Consider the following 27,358-nt stretch of genomic DNA (forward strand, 5'->3'; position numbering starts at 1 on the left):
ATTGATCTGCATTCTTCTACATGTTGACCTCCAGTTGAACCAGCACCATTTGCTGAAAATGCTATCTTTTTTCCATTTGATAGTTTTGGCTCCTTTGTCAAAAATCAAGTGCCCATAGGTGTGTGGGTTCATTTCTGGGTCTTCAATTCTGTTCCATTGGTCTATCTGTCTGTCTCTGTACCAATACCATGCAGTTATAAATTACTTCTTAAAGAACAATATCATTCATCACCCATAAATTGAAAATTCCTTATTGATTGTGGCAATTTCACTTGCTTGCTTTCTTTAACATTATTTTTTTGTTCTTTTCACTATATTTTAATCTGGTGTCTTGCTTACTTGTTATAGGATAACTCTTAGCGTTGGGGGTTAATCTGGTGCTGTGTTTTCAAATGCTAAATACTGACCCCCAAGATCTGGTTGCCCCCAATTTAGCAGATCTTCACTTACACCAAATAAATAAATAAATTTAATAATTGGTTAAATAAATGTGGCTAACAGCAAATTACTAGGGAGAATAAAGGTAGATAGGGTTTAGGTTACTGGGCTAGAGTTCACAAAGTAGGGTCCACAAGGAGAAGAACAATAGGAAGAAGAGGAGAGTGGAGAAAGAAGGAGGGGAAACAAGATGGAGAGAACAGGATATCATTATTGGACATGATGGACCAGCAACGTGTGGCCAAGTAAATGCCTCCTGAGGGAAGACCGATGAAGCAGAAATAACACAGGAAAGACGCAAACAGCAAGAACTTGGGGAGTGGAGCTGGGGGATTAACAGCCTAGAGTGTAGAAAAATAGATTACTGGTAATTCACTCAGTAATTGTGATAAAACTGATTTTAAAATAATCTGTAGGACTCTGCCTCGATTATTGAAAGGTGGCTTGTTAATATTAATACCTAATAGAGTTATTAAATAACATTCTAAAGCCATTTATTGCTTGGTAAAAGCGAAACAAGTCAATTACCTCTTATTATGAGGTCACCTCATGGTCAGTAACTTTTACAGTAAAGCTTCATCCCATACCATATTGCTTACTGTCATTCATGTTAAAACCATACCAGGTGACCCATTTATTCAAGTTGTAATCATATACCCATAGGATCATGGAGGAGGGATTATGAAAGAAATGGAAATGTGCTATGATTCTTAGGTGTAACAAACTGACACTGAGTAGTTAGAATACGTAGTACCAGAGTTTTACTTTCTCACTGTGCAGTTAAGAAGGATATTACATTAAAATATTTCTTCAACCCAGGAATCTTGTTCACAAAGGTAGTAGAAAAGGAAAAAAGCTTAAAACCATAATGTGGTTCTTATCACAAACATTTCCCTGAGAGACTGAAAACAGAGTAAAACACATCCATAACCAATAAGCTAAAAGATATAACAAGTTTATTTATAAGATAAACAGTCACTAATCCACCATTGATTCTATCATATCTGGGTAATGGAGTCTTAATTTACATTATCTAATTGGCTTCCAGAAAAAGATAAATTAATACTCTTCTCAAGTCTTTTGTACAGGAGATAGTTTTACTACTCAGGACAAGGTACTATTTGAAGTTAGGATACTCCAAACACTCTGTATAAGGTTAGCTAAATACATTAGAAATGATATTAACAGAGAATATTTATTTGGACTCAATTCAGAGAAGTCAGTATTTGGTCACTGGTTCCATTGTTGTACCCCTGGTATGTGGTTGAAACCTCCAGGTAGAAGGACATGGTGGAACAAAAATGCTTACCTCATGATAATAAAAAGAACAGGAAAAAGGTCAGGAACAATAAATACAGCTCAAGGCCACGTTCAAGTGACCTAATACCCAAAGAAAATCTTACCTTTTACTTTTCACCATGTCCCATAATGATCGTGTCATCTAATTATGAAACTATAATAGATTAGCACCTTGATGAAGTCAGAACCATCACAATCCAATCACTTCCCCAAATCCCTATGTCCAACCATTGGCAACCAAGCCTCATACACATAGGAGTTTGGGGAGACCCTTTATACTGACTCTTTAACATTCTGGTCTTATTTACCAGAGGGCTAGGTATACCTTATATTGCAAAATTATTTAGATCATCTCCAAAAGTCACAACTTCTCAAAACTTTAGCATTTCTCAAATTTTATGTGAGACTCATGACAGAATTATAGCTGAAAAATATATATGTACATATATACACTTATAGTATATATAATGTATGCATAATTAGATTATTATGTAACCTGAGTCTTCTGATATATATAATATTATATTGTATATAATATATATCAGAAGACTTAGAGTAAGAGTATCACATGGTGGTATACCTGAAACCCAACTGCTTGGGAGGATGAAGGACTAAGTCACAAGTTCAATGCCAATCAGAGCTGCCCAATGAATTCTAAGCCAACCTAGGCTACAGTATGGTGCATTTTTTTACATGAAATAAATACATAAATAGGCAAATAAAAAGAATTCAGCTCAAAATAGCTTTTGAACTACTCAGGACAAATTAAATCCTGTAGCTCTATTTCTAGGATCCCAGGCACATGGTGCTTGATATAAACTATAAAGGCAATGGAAATTCTATCTCTTGTTGATTGCAAGCTACATGGTCTCTTTTGGGGCTGGTTATGTTCACTACCTGCAACTATGTCCTTAGATTTTACATGTTCCTGGAACCTTCACCTTGCAGGGGTCTCTATTGTAGGCATTATTCTCTCTCAAGCTCCGTGTATTGTCCTTTAAAGGGCTTCACACATTGACTCTAACCCTTTTACATATTATTTGACTTCCAAGGTTTTCCTCTCAAGCTTGGGTATATGCTTTCCTGATCCCATAACTCTTGTATTATGCATGTCTGAAAATTCAGTTTCATGTGGTTGATGATAGTGGTCAACACAGCACAGGAAAATGGCAGGAACCTTTGGTTCATACCTTAAGTGATCTCTAAATGTCTGGGTTTCTGAATACAGATACAAACTTTCCTAGGAGGTTCCCTGAGAATAAAGAATCCTGAATTATTTCTATTCTCAAAACAAAGACATTTAAAAAGAGTTCATCCTTTTTATGCCTTGTACTGGCTAGTTTTGTGTGTCAACTTGACACAAGCTGGAGTTATCACAAAAAAGAAACCTCAGTTGTGGAAATGCCTTCATGAGATCCAGCTGTAAGTCATTTTCTCAATTAGTGATCAAGGGGGCTGGGGGTGGGGAGAACACAGCCCATTGTGGGTGGTGTTGTCCCTAGGCTGGTGGTCTTGGAATCTATAAGAAAGTAAGCTGAGCAAGCCAGGGGAAGCAAGCCATTAAAAAACATCCATCCATGGCCTTTCCATCAGTTCCTGCTTCCTGACCTGCTTGAGTTCCAGTCCTGATTTCCTTTGGTGATGAACAGCATGGTAGTAAGCTGAATAAACCTTTTCCTCCCCAACTAGCTTCTTGGTCATGATGTTTGTACAGGAAAAGAAACCCTCACTAAGACATGCTTAGACTTATAATAGGAAAGATCTAGCCAATTTCTGAGATATTGTAGTAGCCTATTTCGTCCCATGTGCAAAGTACTTGGATTCTTTTTGGTAGTGCTAATCTCTTTTAGAAACCAAACATTCATTGATCCCAACACTATTCACACAAATTTTCTAACAGAGTTGCAAGTTTTCAGATCCTTATATTCTGTTTTTCACTCATAGTTATCACAGTAAATCTGGTTAAATACACTCAGTATTACCACACGCATGAGTGTTGAGAGCTTCTCCATCAAATCATGTAGTCTGTTAATTTTTACTAATTTATAATTCCTCACAGTGTCTTAAAGCAAGAGCAAAATGGAGACCGATTCTTTGCCAAAACATGAAATACTACAATATCTGAGAAATTGGCCAGGTCCTTCCTATTGTAAACCCAGGAATTCAGAGGATGAACTCTTTTAAATGACGTTGTTTTGAGAAGAGAAATCCAGGATTCTTTGTTCACACAGAGCCTCCTAGGAAAGTTTGTATTCATGTTCAGTAACCCAGACATTCTTTATATTCCTGTCAGCATTTTTTCCTTCAAGATCTCCTGATAAAACTGTGTTTCCAAGGTTTCTCTACTTAACAACTCTAAAGGGTCCCAAACATTTCTCACAACATGCAAATTGTTCTGTTCTTCATGGTCAGGTAATCAGGACAGCATCTTGTTTTTGTAGATATTCTTTCAATCAGGGTTGTATCACTTCATTTATGTGAAGACATAAATGATACAAGTTAAAAGGAGAAATGTTAGATTTGGGACAAAGTTTCAAAAGTTCACGAAAATTGATTATATTGTTTCCAGGTTTAATGAGAGGCATAACATCCTGATGGAGAGGGCATGGTGGAGCAGGTCCACTATACTCAGGAAAAGCAGGAATAAGATTAAGCAAGGTTAAAAGGCCAGAGATAATATATAGTATTCAAAGAAACACACTTGGCATGTTGCCTCCACCAATTAGTCCTCATTTCTCCATTTCTATCACCTCCCAATAGGGACAACAGTTTAAATAAGAATCAGTAAATCATTGGTGAAATCATAACTCTCAGAAACTATTTTCTTCTCCAAAAGCACAGATCTAAACATTGTTGTACTGGGAACCATGCCCTTAATGTGGGCATTTAAAAGTCATTTTATGTTTAAACTACAACCCATGTACATCAATACACATACATAGCAGCAACACACATATGCATATACAGCATACATACAAAGCAGGAGTCCTATCATTCTTGGTATTGAAATTTCAGTAAGAATGTTTGTAACACCATGGGAACATGCAGAATCATAAAAATTAAGAGATAGAAATGCTAGTGTACACACACACATAAAAAGAGAGAGAGAGAGAGAGAGAGAGAGACAGAGATCCTTACAGTAAAAAGTATTTTAGGGTAATAAAGTGTTTACTAAAGGAAAAGAGGAGAATCGAGAAATTGCATGTCTGCATTAGGAAGAAGCCTGCCATTTTTAAATTGTATTCATCCCACTAGTAGGAGAAAACAGGGTCAGAACAGAGAGTAAGTTAGGACATCCTAGAATAGGAATTGTGACCCAGATTTTCTGCTTCCATTTCAAAATCCCAAACCATAATTTCAAACAATCTTTCAAATTTAAGTGTTTGGGGGGTTCTTATTCATTTTTAGAGCAGATGCCAAGTGAGTGTGTGGCTGGAAGACAGGCTTGTGTAATACTGACAGCAAGTTTATATAGAACATCTTCTTCAGCAGTTGAAAGTGTTTGTTCACGATTGCTTTGTAAATCAGGACTTTACCTGTGAAACCATCCTTGCATATCCTGTGCTCTTTAAGTAATTTAACATCTATCAGCATAATAAAAGAAGAAAATGTGAATATGTAAAACAACATTTAAGCCCATTTTATATATTGAAAGTAGAAAAATATGCACGTGCATATATAAAGACTATATAAAATTACATAAAATATAGATGAATCATAACAAACCATGTAATCTTTCTCTGCTGTCACCATGTCTCATCTTCACAATGTGAATACCTTTTTATGAACCATGCAAATTGTTTTTATAAATGCCATTGTTTTATAAATGCCTGACTGCAAAAAGTTGAAGTAGGACACATCATCAGATGCATGATATTTCTGACCTTTTAATTCTCTAATTGTTCTGGGCTTCATTAAACACTGTAAAACTTAACTAATATTTACTTTATAGAGTTACTATATAATTCTCTGACAATTAACTCATGTTATAAAGCAGTGGGGAAATTAGTAAAGGATTTGTTACTAGTGTTACTAGGAGCCCTTTGCAGACCTGGCTAGCTAACTCCCTATGATCAAGAGAGTAAAGAGTTACACACACACACACACACACACACACACACACACACACACACACACACACTCACACACTGGATGAAGTAGAAAATAGATACATCATTACATTTTGATGAATGGATGAATGGATGCTGGATGGATGGATGATGGATGGATGGATGGATAGATGGATGGATGAATGGATGGATGGATGGATGGATTAGTGGCACAGAGCTCTCAAGCCAAAGCATCACACCATCTTTATTTCCTTTCTCTGGCCTTTTTATAAACAACGTTTTAAAAATTACTTCAAAGATAAAATGTTACACAAAATAGGAGTTACAAAAGGATGTTGATATTTCAAAGCAGTGTTTCATTCTTTATGCTCATTATAAGTTCAAAGCAACAGTTTCTCATGGCCTTGTCTTATCATAGTGGACACCTGTGACCTCATCCTTGGAATTGATTTCCTTTCATTGGACACAAATTTGTCCCAAGCCTATTTCTCCTTTTAGTGAAATTATGAAAGCTCACTGTATTTCTTATTATGTAGCCTTTACTTACTATTATGAAGAGTGGGCACAGTCTATTCTTTATTTTAACTTTATTGCATCTTTCTGGCAGAACATCTAAGAACATCCCTTAAAAAATTCTTCCTAAAATTATTTGAATCAAATCATTAACTAATCATTAATTTTCCACAAAATTTAATTCATTTAAATAGCATTAATTCATGAAAGTTCATCTTTATGTTAAACTGCAGGAAATGTGTTCAATAGGTAAGTTAATCCTAAGGTATCATATTAATTGAATAATGACAAGAAAGACATATCGACTATATAAAGTAATCCTGAGATGAAGTCTCTTTGGGGTCATACCTCATATAGTTCACCCATTGATGATCATGCAAAAATGGTGGGGCAATTCCAGGAAGACTACCTGTTAACCTTAGCATATCCTAGGTGGCTCTTGACATATAAAATTAGATTATTCTAATATTTATATTTCTTTATATTTTGTACTGGTCAATTAAACTTTGAAAATTATTGTTAGAAATTATGATGTAATAAAAATGTTATATCATAAAGTTTTCAAAAGTTAACAATTATAGTTCTAGTCCAAGAAAATGTAAGTTAGCAGTATCTTAGTTTAAATTGATTTAAAATATATTGATTAGGAGTAGTCTAATTTTTTTCTTCTGAAAGTTTCATACTTTATCTGGCTCATTTTATTTTATTTTATTTTAAATTTTTATTGTGTATTTCTTTACTTACATTTCAAAGATTATTCCCCTTCCCAGTTTCCTGTCCATAATTCCCCATTTCCTCCCCTTCCCCTCCTCCATATGGGTATTCCGCCTATACATTCCCCTTATTGTTCTTCTCCATATTCCCCTGCACTGGGGGTCCAACCTTGGCAAGACCAAGGGCTTTTACTTCCACTGGTGCCCCAAAAAAGGCTATTCTCAGCTACATATGCAGTAGGAGCTCTGGGTCAGTCCATGTATAGTCTTTCAGTAGTGGTTTAGTCCCTGGAAGCTCTGGTTGGTTGACATTGTTGTCCTTCATCTCTTTCAATACTTCCTCTAATTCCCCCCAAGGGGATCCTATTCTTAGTTCAGTGGTTTAGTGCTAGCATGGATCTCTGTATTGGACATGCTCTAGATGTGTCTCTCAGGAGAGATCTATAGCCAGTCCCTTTCCAAATGCATTTTTAAGCTTCATCAATCTTATCTAGTTTTGGTGACTGTATATATATGGGCCACATGTGTGTTAGGCTCTGAATGGCCATCCCTTGAGTTGCTGCTCTAAATTTTGAATCCATATCCCCTCCTATGAATATTTTCCCCTTTTTAAGAAGGAGTGGGAGCATCTGCATTTTGGTCATCCTTCTTCTTGAGTTTCCTGTGGTCTGTAGATTGCCTCTTGGGTAATTTGAGCTTTTTGGTTAATATCCACTTATCAATGAGTGGATACCAAGTGTGTTTTTCTGTGATTGAGTAACCTTACTCAGGATGATATTTTCTAGTTCCATCCATTTGCCTATGAATTTCGTGAAGTCATTGTTTTTGATAGCTGAGTAGTACTCCATTGTGTAGATGTACCACATTTTTTAAATCCATTCCTCTGTTGAAGGGCATCTGGGTTCTTTCTAGCTTCTGGCTATTATAAATAAGGCTGCTCTGAACATAATGGAGCATGTGTTTTTTGTTGTATGTTGGAGCATCTTTTTGGAGTATATGCCCCAAGAGAGGTATAGCTCGGTCCTCGGGTAGTGTCTGGCTCATTTTAAAAGGAAGTTATTCTGTTTGACTTTATCTGTAAGAAATACACCTGGCTGTGCTACCTTTCGTATGTTTGAAAAAAAAAAGGATAGAGAGGAATCATGGTCTTATTAGATTATCAATAACCTATGCTTGGCACACATCATGCCCTTGAAAGAGGAACTACTAACCTTTAAAAACATTCCTTCCAGTGGAATTAAATGTGATTGTAATCCATTTCACTGACACTTTTATATTTCAGAATATTGAAAAATTTTCCAGTTCTAAGTAGACACCTATTTTGCTCATGTTTACAATATGTGAGAATCACGGTCCATTAAACCCATTACATTGAGACACCAAAGGGTTTGTGTTTTAAACATTTCCATTCCTCCCTCTGGCAGGGAAACACTCTGTGACAGAACTAACGGTTGTTAGAATGCACACTGGACTGAAAGTCAGAAGCCTGCACCCGTAAAGCTGATCTCATTCAAAAACTAGAAGTTTATAGGCAATTCAAGCTTCTTTAATTCAGCTCTCATCATTAAGTGAAGAACTGAAAACACATTGTTCAGTTTACCCTCATTTCCAATGTTGTGGGTCTCTTTTGCTTATCTTCAAACCAGGCTTCCATGCCTCACTGTGGGATTTATTTGTATTCACTTTCAAACTCTAGACAATGCCCCAAATACATATTCTATAAAACATTGTATATATTGAAGCACATTTTAAGAGATAACTTAAAATTTTTATAATGTAAAAATACTAAATTGTTTCAAAGATGTACTTTGCAGATTTCTCTGTAATAACAAGACAACATGATCCAACCAAAATATAATATAATAATAATATTCTGATTATGCTAATCACTCAAAAGATATTGACATAGAAAAGGTTTTAGCATTTGATTATAGAAACAAGAGGCAAACAATATAAAATTATCATCAAAATCAAAATATTCATTGCTAAAATAAAATACCATGAAATACCATGATGAAAAGAAAGCAACTACAAGAATAATTTGATTTGGACTACAGCAATGTCCACAATGGCAAGAAAGCTCAGAAATCACATTTCAACCCCACACAGAATGTGTAGAGTATATACTTTGGGGCAAGACTATAAACTCTCAAAGCTGTCCAAATGACATGCTTCCTCTACGAAGGCTGTATTTCCTGAAGGTTTCATAACCTACCCAAACCACACATGTATTTGAGACCAAGTATTCAAGTACATGAGCCTATAGGTAATTTCTTATTGAAACCACGACAATCGGCCCCTGACTTACATAGGCTCCTGTTCATATCACAACTAAATATGTGGTAAACTCAAAAGCTCCATAATCTTTAACAGGCTCATCACTAACCAAAATCCAAAGTCAAAAGCCCCAAATCTTTAAGATTCAAAGCCATCTCTTTAATCCTCTGTAAACATGTAAATACAATATTACACATCAACCACACAAAGGAAACTGAAAATGTAAAGAGTAAGTGGGGGAAACTATAAACCTCAAAGACTACCCAGTGATCTTTTTTTTTTCAGCAAAAGCTACAAGGTTCTATAAAACCACCATGAACAGAAGGCCAAATTTTCAAATATATGAGTCTATCGGGGACCATTTCTCAAAGAAAATACCATTCTTACTTAATGCATAAAGAACAATAAAGCAAAAATATTAACTGTGATTGGCTTTAGATTGTGTTTTCTTCTAATTTTACTGCCTAAGACTTAAATTTCCTTGGAAGTATTTTTGCAACAAAAGAAATACATTAAAGAACAGATTGTATCCCTTGCAAATGATATGCATTATGCACAAGCACTCAGGCAGAAAATAGTGACGATTTTTTTAATGCTCCATGCAACCCCACATCTTTACCAGTCCCCATGGTTATTGGAAAAAGTTAATTTTCTAAAAGGGCAACTTCATTAACTTTAGTCTCACAGTTCAGTGCTGGCCAGCCGCCCATGTAGAGATAAAGTCATTGTCAGAGCTAACTGCCTGAAGTGCTGTGTCAGTCAGTTAGTAGAAAGATAGGACAAGGGTCTCACTGTGTGAAAAGGCGTAAAGGAGCAGAGTGTATGGAGAGAACAGCTGAAGTGATCTCATCCTCAGAAATGAAAAATGTAAAGTAGTGCAATGACGTAAGCATGGGTTCATGGTGATGACCTCTGACTTGAGTTAGCAAGCAAACAGTGAAACAGTGTTTCTACCTGACCCTCTCTGTCCTAGATCTGTGATCCCATTGTTTTGCTACTGCTTTGAAAGGATACAATGTATTAGATTTACAAATAACAACTCCATTAAGCCAAGTTATAGCCATGGTACTCAGAGTATAGTCCTAGGTTCATTTGGACAAGGAGAACCTATTAACACAGCACAAGGAATAGTTAAGAGTTAGTAGATACAACATAAGTACATTTTAATTTTTGTTGAGAAAAATCTTGTCATACCATATATTCTGATCCACATTGCCCCTCCCTCTTTTTGCCCTACCTGTCCAACACAATACCATGCCCACTATTCCTCTCTTTAGAATAAATACAGACAAATAAAGAAACAAACAAAGTATACTAAAACAAAGCAAACATTCAAATAGGCAACAAACAGAAAAAAAATTACACACAGATCTCTAGTTAGGGCTGCTTTGCACAATGTTGATGTTTTCCTAAACTCTGTTTCTAGGACAACTGACGAAACCAGGGCAAAGATATAACTAAGATGATGAGACAATTGCAGAGTGATATGTGGAATTGTAATGTTTCTGCTGGATTGTTGAAGACTATCTTTTATCATTCCACAATCATTACCTCCCTGTATTAGAAAAAAATCTCATGTTTACTGGTTTGAGAAAATATACATTTGAACAACATTGAAAATATGAACTAAGTTAGTGCATGTATCTTTACATGTAATTCAAAAAGGATCACGTAAGAAAATAAGATATATGTGTGAGTTACAAGTGGATAGACAGTTACTGGACAGTTGATGTTCTTTCAGGAAGGAGTCACTCCCAAGAAAAGCAGCCACTTGGTCTTTTGGACAGAAATAAACATCCTGAACAAAACCTCTGGAATGTAACATTGACTAGGAAAAAAAAAAAGACCAAAAATGGGGGCATTTGGAAAATCCCATTAGCCTGTCTTCATTACATAGCTTGTCACAAAAGACATTAGTACTTAGAAGTTGATGTACAGCCATATTTTAGAGAAAGACTGAGTCAAGAGAAAGATGAATGAGTAAATAATTCCTTCAAATGTATCATTATTAAAGATAGCCAAAAACACTGGAGACGAGAAAAAAGTCTGACTCCAGAAATTTTGATTGCATAATAATATCTGAGGGCTGGAAATACAGATAATCTCTTATCTTTTGTCTGTAAGGCAGACACAGTAAGAAACCACCTTCACCTCATATTTGAGATATCTGCTCAGCCCATGTAGTGGAAGAAAGGACAAGACAAATTTGCTACAGCTTAAAATTAAATAATTATGATTCATTTGCTTATTTTTGTCACCAATATACAACAGGTAATAAATTTGCCAAAATCTTTGATATTGGCTTTAAGTGTGTTAAATTTAGGAGGTAGCAGATGTTATAGAACAATATAACTAGGGAAAGACGGTATTGAATGGAGTACTCTGGCAAGACATTGGTGGGCAACTTGAAAACAATGCTGACCTGGTTAGGTCTTTTTGTGTGAAAGGAATAGCTATGAAATGATCTTATAGCATATTTTAGACAGCACAAGTCTAAAGCAATGTCTCTGGAACAGAGACAGAGACAGGAATGGGTAATACTGGAGATACAACACACAACAGATGGTCTGGATGCCTAGGAAATACTTTAATTCTTTTCTGAATGAAATAGTGACCTTGGAATGGTGTAATGATTTGATATAGACCATAAATATATCCAGAAGCATCATAGTAACTGCAAGTTGAGATATTCTACAGAGAACCACAGGTGGAATATGCAAAACCAAGCTGACACCACTGAGGTAGACTAGTGTTGGCTATGCTGCATGCATACTTGGTAAGCAGAGACAACAAGACTACTGGCATATTGAATGTAGATTCTAAGATAAAGAGTGAAGTCAAGCCTGTTATTGTCATACATGAGCAATAACCAAAAACCTTTTTGATACATTCCATAGTCTGAATATTTCTAGTTGAAAACTCTTCTGTGTGATGAGTAGATGGCTACTGCATACATATATCATTTGCTGCATGAGCCAGGGAAGTACACATATTTGTGTCAAGGGAGCTTTATTCTCCACATAGCCTTTTCCTATGACTATTAAAGACTTTCTCATATCAAAGTGAAGTCAATGTAGTCAGAATTCCTGACTTCAAGAAGGAGAAAAAAAGCTGGCCATGACATACATTTAGAATTCCTGAAATCAGGAAGCTTAGGCAGGAGGACCATGATTTGGAAAATACCACATTCTTTCCATTAGAAGAGGATGTGTCTCTCCATATGTTGATAAAAGGAACTACTTAATGATCAGACTACTTACCAGAGAGTCTGGTATGGAGTCATGTCAATAAGAAAATAAATTTTTGGAGATGATGGGGGAGGCTGTGGAGGAAGCATATTGTTCGGTTCTGGCACATGTTAAAATTGAGATGTCTCTGAGACATCTGAGTAATGATGTCAAGTAGAGAGTTTAGTATCAAGTTTCTAGTTAAGAAAATGGGTCTAGACTGGATGTGTACACGAGTCAACCATACATGAATGAAATTCAAATTGGTGATAAGGGGTAAGAATAGTTGTTTCATAAAGAAAGGGGGGTGTTTCAGACAATGCATTCGTGAATTTTAATACACAAAGTATGAGCAAGCAACTCAAAAGAAACAACTATTGAGCTACTTTGAGTGGTATGAACCAGTGAATGATTTTTGGAGTGAGACTATATTGATTGAATCAAATGTTCTATCAAGTTCAAACAGTTAACTTGCAATTCATCATAGACTCTATCATGTGGAAGCTATTTAAAATTTAGAAAAGAACAAACTGGGCATTATATCTACCTTATTTAAGAATGTGACCAAATTATTCAGGTTAATATAGAAAGAAGTCAGAAAATGTAGACGCTAGAATGAGAGACCCATGTGCTTTAGGACAGTAATACCTGCAGAGGGAATTTATTTACATTGCCAGTTATTAAGAAGTCTTTCTAGGATAAAGGGACTCTGAATATCTTCCTTAGGTAATTAGCACTACCGAATTTAATGAACAAAAGATAGGGGAGAGCAGTTTATTCTATACTGTAGAGTTGGCTCAGTGGTTGAAAACTTTGGCTGATCATCAAGAGGATCTAGGTTCAAGTCCCTTCATCCTATATGGCAGAAAACAAAAAACTCCAATTTCGGATCTGACACTTTGTTTTCACATTTACAGGCACTGCATGTAGAAAGTACATCCACAGACACAAAAATAAACACATTTAAAAATTAAAGATCACAATATTATGAAATAAAGAGCAAATATTTGATTCCTTTAGACAACTAAGGGTAGGGAGGTAGGTATTTGCAAACTGCAACAAAAGGAACTGAGATTTCCAATATAGAAATTCAGACTAATCTTGTCATGAGCAAGGAGACAACAACATAATTAAGCAAATGCACACAAAATGTGCTGATGGTTTCAAATATTCTATCAAAAAATAATCACAACCTCATCTGAATGAATCTTATATGCTTTGTTAAGAGAGGGAGAGAGTAATGTTTACCCTGGACTCTACAGCGTGTGAGAAAGTGGGATATACTTGGAAAGTATAGGATGAAAAGTATTAGAATATGGATGCATGAAGAAGGGAGATATTGGCTGTTCTTACATCATACTGTGTCCTGAGGATACATCTAGTAGTGACCACCATTCATGTGTGCCATAACTTAGCATGACTAGTCAGTACATGACTGCATAAAATTGCACTGAATAATATTTTTATCTTCAAATACAGAACAATGTCAAATGGCAGAACAGTCGAGCAATGTACAGGGCTGAGAATTGAGATCTATAACTGGAGAACTCAGTGACTGATGCTCTGCTATCACAGATAGCACTCTAGGTAGATGGAGTTGATCTGAAGGATTTATTAGCCATTAGCAAGCAACTAACAATAGCTAAAAGAGACAGCATAGTAGTCCCTTGCTTGCTCTCTGCATACCACTCTGTTATGTCCTAAGCTCAGAACACCGATAAAAGAAAATGCCCTATTGTAAACAATTGAATTCGAAAGTACTTTTTTGTTTAGGAAATTATTTTGCCTCGTTTAGTAAAAATGTCTGCACAGCTGTGTGCATGACTTCCACTGTGTAACAGTGATGAACATGCTAGGGTCACATTGGAGAAAAAGCGAGCCACAGAACTGCCTTGTTCAAATAGGCTTCCCCTTCCCAGTGAAGACCCCTGAGGTATCAGATAAAGTATTTTAAGGCCAAGAGAATCTTACAAGGGATAATGATCTTTCTTGCCAGGAGGTACTTCTGAAGTCTTGTTTCCTTTCTTACTATAGTTACATCCTCTGGCAGATTATGAAAGAACATTACAGACTGTCCAAGAGATATGAACCCTGCAGCCTCAATTTCCAGTGAGGCAAAAGTCATGGCTGTAAGTGTAAAGGCCTCACTGAGATTCTTCGCTGATCCCACAGCCATCTATTATTCTTCCCCTGGGGACAGCAGTGCAGATGGTGGTAACTGCAAATGAAGCTTACCAAGAGGCCTGATGGTAGCCCTCAGCTGAGATTTCAATTGGGTATGAAAGCCTTTGAAAATGGTATTACAGGAGGAGAGGGCAAAGCTACTTTTTATTCCAAAGAAATTGAATCCACAAGAGAGATATTCTACCCCAGCAGTGAACAAGCTTGGTTTTCTTTAGAATTGCAGGTTAGTTTGGCTACTTAATGATCAACGAATAAATACAGGAAAAGTACACAAATATGCTGAAATATTAAGTCATGCTGTCTGCGTAAATCATGCTCTGTGTTTTCCTACTTTTAAAATCTGAAGAAAGATAAACAATGTTTTTTTGTACTTTGTTCTTTATAAGCTAGAAATGACAATGATGGCAACTTTGTAAACAAGACGGTTCTAAAGGTTAAATGTGTTAAAATGCCTCTTTCCATATTCAAAACGTTCTCTATAACACAGAAGAGACTAAAAAAGACTGCATTCTTATGTTCATGTTGACACATGGTTTGTAAATCCGCTATTCTAGAGAATCTGAACACTCCTTCATTTTGTATCCCTAAATAAAAATTTGTGCTCTCTTTCAATATGATATCGGTAAATACATATTTAGACATCATTCCTTTTCTACTCTCCCTCACTGCTGCAGCAGACATAGGTTAATTACAACCCTCTCACATCCTCTAGTTTTAGAGTTCTTGTCAACACACTGCTCTTAGAAGCCATCATCAATTAATCAGAGCTGACAAGAAAATTAGAGCTTCTTTGACCTCCTAGCTCTAGAGCTTGCCAGTTCTCAAGGAGACGGTTGCACAGGTTTGCAGCGTCCTAGACAATCCACTCAGTCCAACCCAAACCCATCTTTGCCACCAATTTCTCGGGTTGTTGAGAATACATGACTAAACTAGGAATAATCCCTGCAATCCATGTCAACACTATGCCATTACAAGGGAGCCACAGCTAGAGAAATAATGTGGTTGGTACAAGAGTCAACTGTGTACCTATGCCAAGCTTTTTTACTATTGCACTTTGAACTTTCACTCAAATAAAGACACCAAGCAGCAAAATGTCTGTATGGGCAGAGGAAAGTCAATGCAGCCTTATTTCATGCTGTATATTAAAGAAGCTTTTTCCCTTAAACAGACTTTTGTTCTTCAAAATGATTATCTCCTAGCTATGAAGTTCTAGATAGCAAGTGCCAGATCGTGAGGCTATTTTGTGTTTTATGTTGTTTCAAGAGAGTTAACACAAATTCCAACTTTCAGTATTTCACAGCAAACTCATCTACAATTACACATGAGTTCTTATTCTAGTCACACGAAGAATTTTATCTTTTTGAAAATTACATTGGCAGTAAAGGAATGTCTAAGCAGATTTACCACTATGTTGTATGTTAATATAAAAAATATACAAGATGGAAGAAATTAAAAAATTATTTTGCAAGTGTTAGTCTTTTTATAGGGCATCACTGTTTGCTCACATTTCATCACTTACAAGAAAAAAACTTGTTGCAGTCAATGCCTTGAAATGAAGAAGGTGTCCTGTGAGCTACACGTATTATAATACACAAGATATATTTTACATATCAAAATGTAAACTTTTTCATCCTCAAAAAATCTTTAATATGTTAAATTATTCCACAATTAACAAATGATCAGCTAAAGAATAATTCAGAGTGACCTGGACACCACTGTCTTCCTTATGATATGCGGTTGACTGAAGATCAGCCCGGGTGGTATATATCGAAACAGGCCTGTGAACTAAGTTTATCATTATCTTTATTATCTGAATGAGAGTACTGAACCACAACAACTCTTTTACTTTTCCAATACCACAGTCAGAAGGAAATTTGGCAAATGGATTTTCAAAATAAATTCTTCAGTCATGTACTAAGTGCTTGCTAAATACGCATTAGGGCCTGGCCTGTCATTGCTAAAGGGAATGGATCAAATAAGAGCAAATGGTATTGTTACTTGGCATTTGAACTATAAGATCCCATAACTACAGAATTTTATTTATTCATATTCACAGAATGCACTTTATAGATATGTTTGTCTAAACTGTTTTAGCTTCCTAGAAAAACAATAATATTTTTAATTGTTTGAAGTTGTGTCTGTAAAACCACAATAAAATGGTAAGAAGTCAAAACACCACATAAACAATGAGCAATCTTGTCACTATGGCTAATGCTCAAATCATATACACAGAGATAGTAAAACACAAAAAGACAAAGAGTTGCACTGGCTATAGACTGTGAGTGACCTTGTTTATTTTAAGGACTTTGACTTTTAGTCTATACATACAGGACGAGGTCAGGAATGGCAAAGTAGTGAAAGTTCACTGACAAACCGTTCTTGTAATTCTCTAATGAATATGGTATACACAATGGCAGATGATTGTAATCCACGTATTTAGGATGCTAAAGCAGGAGAATAATGACTTCAAGGCCAGCCTGTAGGGTAAAATAACACCCTGCTTCAGAAAACTAAACAAATAACGTTATAATTATGGTATTAAACTCTAGGAAGCTCATTCTTTTTAGGGGGTATGGTCTTAACAGGTATGAGTAAGAATGTTAGGATGTTGCCATCATAGTCAGAAAGCAAACTGTTGTGACTTAGACTAAGACTTTCAAGAAATAAGAGATGTGACATATGTGTATTTGGACAAAAGAAGGCAGGTGTAGGAGTAGATGTTGTTGCTCCAAAGAATATTGAAGGATGAAAGTCTCCAAGGATGCTTTTCTAAACATTCATATGAAAGTCGAGTATTATTTTGAGAGTGAATATTGAAACCAGAGATCTAAGAGAAGGATTGGAGAATAAACAAGGGAGAGGAAAACAAGAGATCATGAACTCCACTTCGAAGCTCTTAAGTTAGAAGCTCTTATCAAACATTTGGTGTGTGCTCACAGTCATATCAGAAGTGAACCATACAAGACACAAATCTCAGAATCTATGAAGTTTGAAGATGGCGTTTGACAATTGTGGTTTCTCAATGGAGCACAGAGCATCCATTGAAAAGACGCAACAGTGAAGTAGTGCTGTGTTACTAAGGCAAACAGTGGGCTAGAGAGGTCTGCAGGGTAGCTCACCACACAGAACTACAGGTGGAACTTTAGAGGCTGAACTGAATGCAACTCTCTATCACTTATTGACTGTGCAACCATGAGAGCAGATACATGCTTATAATCTTTACTCTGTTTCTTCCAGTAGATAGTAATAATTACCTCACAGGTCAGTAGCATCTTTCAATAAATGAGTGATGATGAAACATTTTGAATAATGAGTGGTCTTTATTAAATATAAATTAGTTTATGGCTATGTTAGTTTTAATTTCATTAATTCTCTATTCTATTTTACAATTTCCTACTTCTTTCTCCTAATGCCCACAGTGCATTTATTTTATTCTACTGCTAAATTCTCTTGGGCCCTGCATGACGTATTATTAAATTCACTACCTACTTCTTGGGAAAACTAAATCTTAGAAAAGATAAAATCAATCCATTTCTTCACAAAACAATTACTTTATAAAAACTCATAGGCAAGTTCTCTCTGGGCATATCACAATGTACAACTAAGCACTAAATTGTGAAACAATTTTTTCTCTGAAGAATATTTCTTATTTCTTTTTCTTTTGTATTGTTTCTTCAAGTTTCAGGAAGAAAATAAGCTTGTTATACCCTTGGGTAGTTAGTTGTGTTTAGTGTTGGCAATCTGTTTTTAACCTGTACACAACATCCCATCAGCAGCAGAAATTCAGAGAGCCCTGTAAGCACTCAATCTCCAACTATTTATAATAGAAACATGAATTGGTAAGAATATATGTCATAAAATTGGGAACCATAAGTGTAGATAACATTTCTTACATTCAAGACTAGAGACTTTAATTCAAGATAATGACCTGTAACTGAGTGTGAGGTACCAAAGGAGAAAAGCATTCCCATGAGCTGCTGTGACATTATCTGCAGTGTCTTCACACAGAAGATGTCCTATGAGTTTCTTTTCATGAGTATCTGCTGTGCTTCACCAAGTAGATGCTCAGGAGTGTTAGAATCTATGGGATAGGAGGTCTAATAGGCACTAATATCATTCCTATTTGGTACAAAGATCAGATTTAACAGGAATTCACAAAAAGATAAGCATTAAACTGCTACCAGTTTCTTTTCTCAGCTGAAAAAAATTAGTATTTTTCCAGCATAATGAATCTCCAAGTTTACTTTTAATATATTAAAGTTGTTCCAAGACTGTGTCCAGGTAAAATCTATGAGTATTGGCAACTCAAAGATTAACGTGGGAAAAGAAGTTAGATTGAAATAAACTTTACACATTATCCATAGGGGAGAGATCATAAATGGCATTTTGCTATAGAACTAGACCATCAAAGGCACCAAAGAAAACCTGAAACATGATTATCTGCAAAGCAAGTAGACCGTTACTCTTTGGTGAATTCTTCAGTAAGAAATGGGGTAAAGAAGATGATGAACGTCTGGGATGGGTCATGTGCACATTAGGGAGGCACTGGAAAGTTCTGTCATCATCCAGTGCTATGAAAATTGTCAAGAAAGATGAGGATATGAAGTTCTTGGAGGAAATTGTCACTGAGATTTAGAAACAGAGAAGCAATTCAAATTACTATGACTTTCTGAATCAGGGAGAAATCTTGCTATATATTAAAATTACCATGTCTATTTCCTTCTGGAAAGATAATTATATAGAATGAGTAGTGGTTTTTTTCCTATAAAGGACATGTAGCAAATACTACAAGATTGTGGGCATGGCATATCTGCTCCAACTTTTTAATATGTTCCGTTGCACAAACATATCTTTGAACACTAAGTAAGACCAATATCCAGGGTTATGTTCCCAGGAGCTCTTTCTAAAGACATTGAATTTGACATCATATATTAATTTCAGCAGACAAAAACTATCATTTTCTTTTTGAATTTTTACCATATAAAATATAAAAGCATTCTTAGTCTATGACTAAAAATAAAATTTATAAAATATAAATTTTTACAATGAGTAGCATTTGGTTTTAGATTAAAATTGACCACAACCTCGGTTATAAAATAACCATCAGAACTCTCAATCTGATATTATTTTAAAAACTCTGACTTCCTTCCTGAAAGCTTTTATGAAACATTTGATGGATACATTCATTATTTTTCTTGTTGCTGTGACAAATACTCAATAGAAGTTTCAGAAAAGAATTCACAGTTTGAGGGTATAGTCCCTCATGGCAGGAATATGAGGTAACTTGTCATCCTTCACGAGGAGTCAGAAAGCACACAGTGAAGCATACTAATATTCAGTTAAGATTCATTTTATCCAGTTGAAGATCCTAAGCCATAGAGTGCTAATGTCTGACTTTATGTTGTGTTTGCCAACTTCACCTCAATCTAGATATTTATTCAATGTCACATCCAGAGATTTACCTCTTCAGTGAATCTTGACTCTGTCAATTTGATAATTAGTATTAGCAATTACAGGGGAATAGTCAAATGAGTGAAGTAGTAGGAAAAGAAGGACACTGTGCTAGATAATCAGACCAAAAATAGTAGCAATGAGGGGCAGCAAGATAACATGCATCCTTGCATGTCCCAATGAAACAGCTGCATATCTGGAATTTTCAAAAAAACAAAAAAAAACAAACAAAGAGAAAAACAAACAAACAAAAAACCATTAAGAAATCCTGATTTGGAACGTTTTTCAACTTAGCTTTTGGGTAGTGTCAAGTAAATGAGCACTGGGATCTTTGGTTTTATTTGAGTTATCTATGACATTCTTTTTTATCATTAAGTATTCCATTTGCTTACATCTCAAATGATATCCCACTTCCCTGTTACCCTTCGAAAACCCCCATCCCACATCTGCCCTCTCCTCCCTCTCCTCTATAAAAGTGCTCCTCCACCCAACCTTTGATGCCCCACCTTTCCAGCATCCCCCTATGCTGCGGCATCAAACCTCCATTGGACCAATGGCCTCCCCTCACATTGATGTCAGAAAAGGCCATTCTCTGCTATTTATCTGGAGCCATGGATCCCTACCTATATACTCCTTGGTTGGTGGTCTAGTTCCTGGGAACACTGGGTGGTCTGGCCAGCTGATGTTTTTCCTATCAGATTGCAAACCCCCTGAGCTCCTCCAATACTTCTGCCAGCTCCCCCTCCAGGTTCCATGAGCTCAGTCTGATGGCTGCCTCTAAGCATCCACATCTGCATCGGTCAATTGCTGGCTGAACATTCCAAGGAGCAGTCATACCAGGTTCTTGTCAGCAAGTGACTCTTGGCAAGGGCAACAGTGTTGGGTTCGGTGTCTGCAGACAGGATGGATCCGCAGGTGGGGCATCTATGACGTTCTTAAATAATGCAGTTCAGTGAAATTCGTAAATGATGGTATAGAAGCTAAAGAACTTCACCTCACACAGGCAGATTGCACACTTACAATGAACATCATTGCATTAAAATTATTGACTAAAATTGGAGAATCAATCCAATTATTGCCCATATGTCCTATGCTTCTCAGTTTTATTAAATGAAAAAAACAGGTCTAATTATAAAATCTTCTCTGACATTATTCATTTTCACAATTTCCCTCTGTGACTGTTGACTTATCAATAACACAAATGTACAAGAAACCAAACAAATAAAAGAAGATTACTAGTTTACCCAGAGGTATAAATAAGAATACTTAAAATTCACAAAATGTTAAAAACTACATAAATACACACCTCTAAACCCTTAACAACCACTGGTGTTTGAATCTGCTTGTTTCTTGGTGGTCACATAGGGGAATTGCTAGGGCTCTTGCTTTTTACAGCCTCCTCTCTGCTGTGACATCATGGTCTGTGTCAAGAGTTCATTCAGCTTCTATTCATGATGGACTGGGATTTATATCTACAGGTCATATTTTGATACATTCAAAAGGAAATAGAGGCAAACTATTGACATGGTCTGTCTAATTCTGTCTAATACTCATGCAGTCATTTATTTTTGTTAACAACCAGAATATAGAAAAATAACATTTATTCAGTGAATAATCAACTTTCCTGTCATTTCCTTATAATCACTTTTATAATGAGGATTTGTAGAAGTAAAAAAGACTGTCTAGCCAGTGAAATGCTCAGCTTATAAATTCAATCCCTGAAACCAATACTAACATGAGCCTAGTGGCACCCTCTTGCAATCTCAGTGCTTAGGACGCAAAAACAAAAGGGTTCCCTATGTTTGCTGACCTGCCGGCCTAGTCTGCTCATTGAATTCTCTGCCAACGATGAAATTTCTCTGAAAGAAAGAAAGAAAGAAAGAAAGAAAGAAAGAAAGAAAGAAAGAAAGAAAGAAAGGAAGGAAGGAAGGAAGGAAGGAAGGAAGGAAGGAAGGAAGGAAGGAAGGAAGGAAGAAAAGAAGAAGGAAGGAAGGAAGACAGAGAGGGAGGGAGGGGACGGAGGAGAGGAAAAAGAAAATGACTGGCTCCTGAATAGGGATGTCTGTGGTTGTCCTCTGGCATCCATGAATATGAACATGAAATTCCAGTATTTACTTAAAATATTTCATTCACTATTGGCCTAGTTTAGCTCATAATTGCCTAAGAAATTTATAATAAAAATACATACCTGCTTTAAATCTCCTCGAGTGTTAATTCAGGAACACCTAAGAAACTGTTTTATAAAAAATCTAGAGATGTGTAAAGTCAGAAAAATAGCTTAAAGAGGGTCTGTACCATTTCTGGATGACAAGAATAAGCTGCAGAAGCCTTTAAAGGAGATTTCCAGATACATCACAACTAAGTAGCCTTAGTAACTCAGAGGTACAGGAAACACTATGCTTTTGAGGGGAGGGAGAGGAGCATAATCTGTGGCATGACATCACCACTCCTCCCAAAGAGTCGCCCCTAAAAGTGATTGAGTATGATGCCTCCGGCCTTTCTCACTACAGCTATTTCCTCTGTAAATAAATTACTCAGCTAATATCCATCCAAACTTACTATAGATTGTTTTACTATTACAACTAAAAGTAGATATGTTAAAACTTCTAGGAATGAATTGCCACTGTTAACACACTAACTGGATGCAGAGTATACCTACAGTTTGACTCTCACCCTTACTGAGAGAATGTCTTTAAATGTTGCATTCCAGACTGAGGCCTTGACTTTATTTAGCTGCCCAACCCTACTAGAACATGAATAATTTTATATGTATATATATATATTATATATAATTATATATAAATATATATAACTATATATTTTTATATATAATATTACTATTATAAAACATTTCCATCAAAGCCAGTACAATATTTTATTATATGCATATAAAAATCAATGTTTGAATGTTTAGCAAATTATTATATTAAAATAATATTTTCATGTTTTATAGGCTTGAATCAAAGGAGCCATTCCTGTCTGTTGGGTAAGTCTATATATTTTAAATACAAATGTTTAAATTAAATTAAAATGGACTTTATAAATGATATTTCTAGGCATCTAGCATCATATGTAAAATAGTAGTCTCATTTCCTGAAAGAAAATCCTACCTTTGTTCCATAAACATTTTACTGAAATACTCCTGAAACTGTTTTGTTATTTTGTGCATTCAGTTAACTGATGCATAAGGATCCCTCTATGTCCTACAAAATTGTTCAAGTTATGATGAATATTCTTTTCATCCAGCAAAGAGAGGCTCACATTGATTTTGGAAATTCCTTAAAGCCAGAGATTTGCCATTCCTAGCCTTCATACCTATTTGTACTATTCCTTTAAACAGATTTTACTTAGTATTTTCCTTTCCTTCTGAGGTTCTTCATAACCACTATAGACTGTGCTTTCTTTTCTTTACTGTACCCTATTCCTCTAAATCTCTTACACTCACAGCTTTTGTGACTAACAGAAGACTTAAGCCAGATCAAGCTAAAGTATTGCTTGCCTCTGGTGAGGTATTGTGTTAGCCATGCTGTATGCTCCAATGATACAATGTTGGTAATCAGAAGCATATAGTATTCCTAGGCTGTTAGAATTAAGAATAAGCCATGTTATATCTCTTCTGATGTGCTGAATACTCATTTGCTAATATTTGCAAATATCCTATAAAGGGGCTTGCCATGTTAAGCATTATGGTGGATATATTAAAAAGGAGAAAACTGTTGTCCTTTTTAATGGACACATTAAAATGTCCATAAAAGACATGTCACAGGCTGCAGCCACTGTTCTCATGCTTGGTGGTTAGACACTTGTGATAGAAATAGACTATGAAATACTCAGATCAACTTTTTTCAAAAATTACTTTGTTCACTGTTCTAGAGTATTTCTATTATCCAATGAACAACCTGGTTCTCAATGCTCTTCCATTCATCAAAAGCTTTTCAGTGAGTCTTTCACCTCTTGAAAATCAAAATGATTGTTAGGGAAGGTGAAAAATTGGAATAGATGGATATATTGGAGATTTTTATGTAAAATGAAAGATCAAGTTGGTCTGATAATAAAAAAAAAATCACTGCCGAGTACTGATGTCCTGCTTTGATCATCAGCCCCATTGTTAAAAATCTCCTACCACAAAGCAATCTTATTGTAATGCATGCATGTCTGCCCTCCAGTTAAGAGTACAGAAATAGGTTTGCTTCATGCCCAACTTAATAATATTCCTTTGAAGCCTTTTCACTTCTCATTATTCTTATATGGATCCATCTTTCTATTGTACAGCTTTAAGAGATCCAAAGTAATCTTTGTTTTAAGATTATCAAGACTTTAGTGCTCAATATTTCTGCAAGGAGACTAAATTCCTCATAATATGCATACTGTAAAACCCAACAAATGCTCGAGGTGAGAACATTATCATGATGTGAACTCTACCTTTCTGTTTTCTTCATGGGTCTCAAAGTTAAATGTTTCTGCTGTTGAATATTCTTACTTATAAATAATTGTCTCAATTTCTCTATAAGATAATTATTTTACATAATATTGTACTAAAGTATACATATATCTCTCCTTTGATTCATTATAACAGGATTTCATAAACAAGGTGCTTTCAAACCCAAGAGACACCAGAAAGTTTATAAAAACCATATTTAGATTTATTTATTTAATTAATGCATAGTCACAAAGTTAAAAAGCAAGTCTAGAGTTGATAAATTAGTTGACACATGAGTATACAATACTAAATTTGTCCCACATATATTTGCTTTTAATAAAATCCAGGTAAATTGTATTAACTAAAAACATTCTCAATATTACATATTTTGTCCATCATTTATTAATATATAAAAAATTGTCAATATGTGTTCACAAAAGTTATCTTGGCTCTCTTATTCTCTGCTAGTTCCTGCTAGCATTCATTTAGACAATTTCTTAAACTTTCAAGCATCAGGTTCCAATATGCAAACTGGAGATTATGTAAGATATTTGAATTAAACAGGTAATACTATTTGTGGCACATGGGAAAGGTTCACAAATGTAGGGTTTTCTTAAAGTTCTTCAGGATATATAACAAGTTCTCTTAAAAAAAAATCAGGTATCATTACAATAGTCCAGTTAGTAACATTATATATATGTGTGTTTGTGTGTTTGATATATATGATATATATTTGTAATAGTTGTTTGATTCACATGTAGAAACCCAAAGCCATAAAAGAAATGTATGTGCATATATATATATGTATATATATACTCATGTAATATGCACAAATAATATAAATTCGTACTTAAATATCTAGATATCATTTTAAATAAAACATTTCTCTTTCTTTACAAGGTTAAATGACCGATATTTAATCATCTTTGGAATATTAAATTTTAAAAAACTTAATTAAACTTGGCTTTCAAATACTTCATTTTATAAGACATTAAGTAAATAGTGATCATAGGAAAGAAATTTAGAGAAGACAAGAATGAAGTTTGTTTTTAGAACAGTAAGAACAAAGTGATTGTCCCCAGTCTGAGACAAAATTTACTTAAACACAGTCTTGACCTTAAACACATTCCCACTCTCTTCTAATTCAACATGAATATGTAAGGGAAAGGTCTGTCTTGGTATGTGAAGGTTGAGGTTCACAGAGTAGGGAGACAATGGTCTTTCAAGAAAATCAATGAATTTCCCTCAGGTACAAGCACCGTTATTGTTGGCACTTGTAGATCCTTAGCCTCTTTTAAAGTGCATGCATTAGAGAAAGAAAATTGTCCTTTTGAAATATTTTCTAATACTTTCCAGTACAAAGTGGACATTTCTAAAAGAGTTCAAATATGAGACAGTGTATTAAGCTTCCAACTAATGAGTTTTTCCATGAGTATCTTTATTTTGAGGATTATCATTAGATGAGGAAAGTTCTCTATTCTTTTTTTTTTTTTTTTTTTTTTTTTTTTTTTTTGGAGCTGGGGACCGAACCCAGGGCCTTGCGCTTCCTAGGTAAGCGCTCTACCACTGAGCTAAGTCCCCAGCCCCGAAAGTTCTCTATTCTTATTTCACTGTGTTAGAATAATTTCTAAAGCTATGAGCAATTTAAAAGTTACACACACACACACACACACACACACACATATATCAGTAAAAACTATAGTAGCATTGCTCAGGTTTAGTTGGGAAACTTGCAAGAATACATCAAAGATAAAAATACCCAAATTTGTATATCTATCCCTTTTATATCATAGGCTGTATGAGTGAGGTGATCAATGTCAATTATACCTGGACCTCTGAGTCCAGTAGGATGTATGGGAGCTGTTTTACTATGTCTAAAAAGAAGAGCCAAATGACAAGGAAATGGGAGAACTCACTCCACAGTCAAAACTAGAAGCTAGTAGCTAGGTTTCATTAAATGATGCTCCTTGCAAACAGTCTTGCCTTAAAAGAACCCAGGTAAACCTTGAAATTCTTACTGAGTACAAGAATTGTCATATTATTCCAAGTCTTATAGGCAGCCATAGATTATAGGTATTATACATCATGATAATAATAAATAATGAATAATAAATACTAATAATACTACTAATAAATACCACTAATGTTATAAATAACATTAAATACAAAATAAATACTAAAAATAAATAATAAATAATAAACTGCATAATACTAGTGCTACATGAGTTCAAACTCTGTGAACTGTTTTTCTTGATCTGTGTACAATCTTGACATTTCTTGATGGGTCACTTGGAAAACCAGTGAAACTCTTCTGTAAATCTGTGTTTCATACCATGGTAATCTATAACCCATATGATTATGACCAATAAGATCTACCACACATGCTCAGAACAAAATTTGACACATAGTAAACAGGAAATAAATACCAATTTCTTTTTAATATTTTATAAAATTATAAATTATCAATGAAGAGTTAAGTTTTACTGAATCATAGAAATTCTAAGTGAGAAAATTCAAGTGTCTGAATATAACAGAAGGGCAGAGATGAGGGTAAATTATGGGAAGAGAAGTTCAACCAAGAATAAAATCAGCATGGAGTTTTTCACTGACTGTTCATAGTGTGGATAAGGTCTCTGAGGGTTGATTGAAGGAAAACCCAACCAATAGCATAATGAGATGAAGACAATTCCAGAACAAATATATCGGATTTATGTATAGTATGGAGTGTCATATTAAACCCTTTATAATAGAAACATGGACAATAGA

The 27,358-nt window shown here is 35.2% G+C and overlaps 1 protein-coding gene across 1 annotated transcript in view; it reads left to right on the top strand.

The window, feature by feature from the left end:
- The window catches only part of Ralyl (RALY RNA binding protein like), a 680,590-nt gene that overhangs the window by 577,496 nt on the left and 75,736 nt on the right, over positions 1-27,358 (top strand). Inside the window, exon 4 of the mRNA XM_032898664.1 lies at positions 23,126-23,158. Coding sequence (XP_032754555.1) covers positions 23,126-23,158 — 33 coding nt within the window. The remainder of the gene's footprint in view (positions 1-23,125; positions 23,159-27,358) is intronic.

The sequence above is a fragment of the Rattus rattus genome, chromosome 3, assembly GCF_011064425.1.
Source record: "Rattus rattus isolate New Zealand chromosome 3, Rrattus_CSIRO_v1, whole genome shotgun sequence".
Classification (NCBI taxonomy): domain Eukaryota; kingdom Metazoa; phylum Chordata; class Mammalia; order Rodentia; family Muridae; genus Rattus; species Rattus rattus.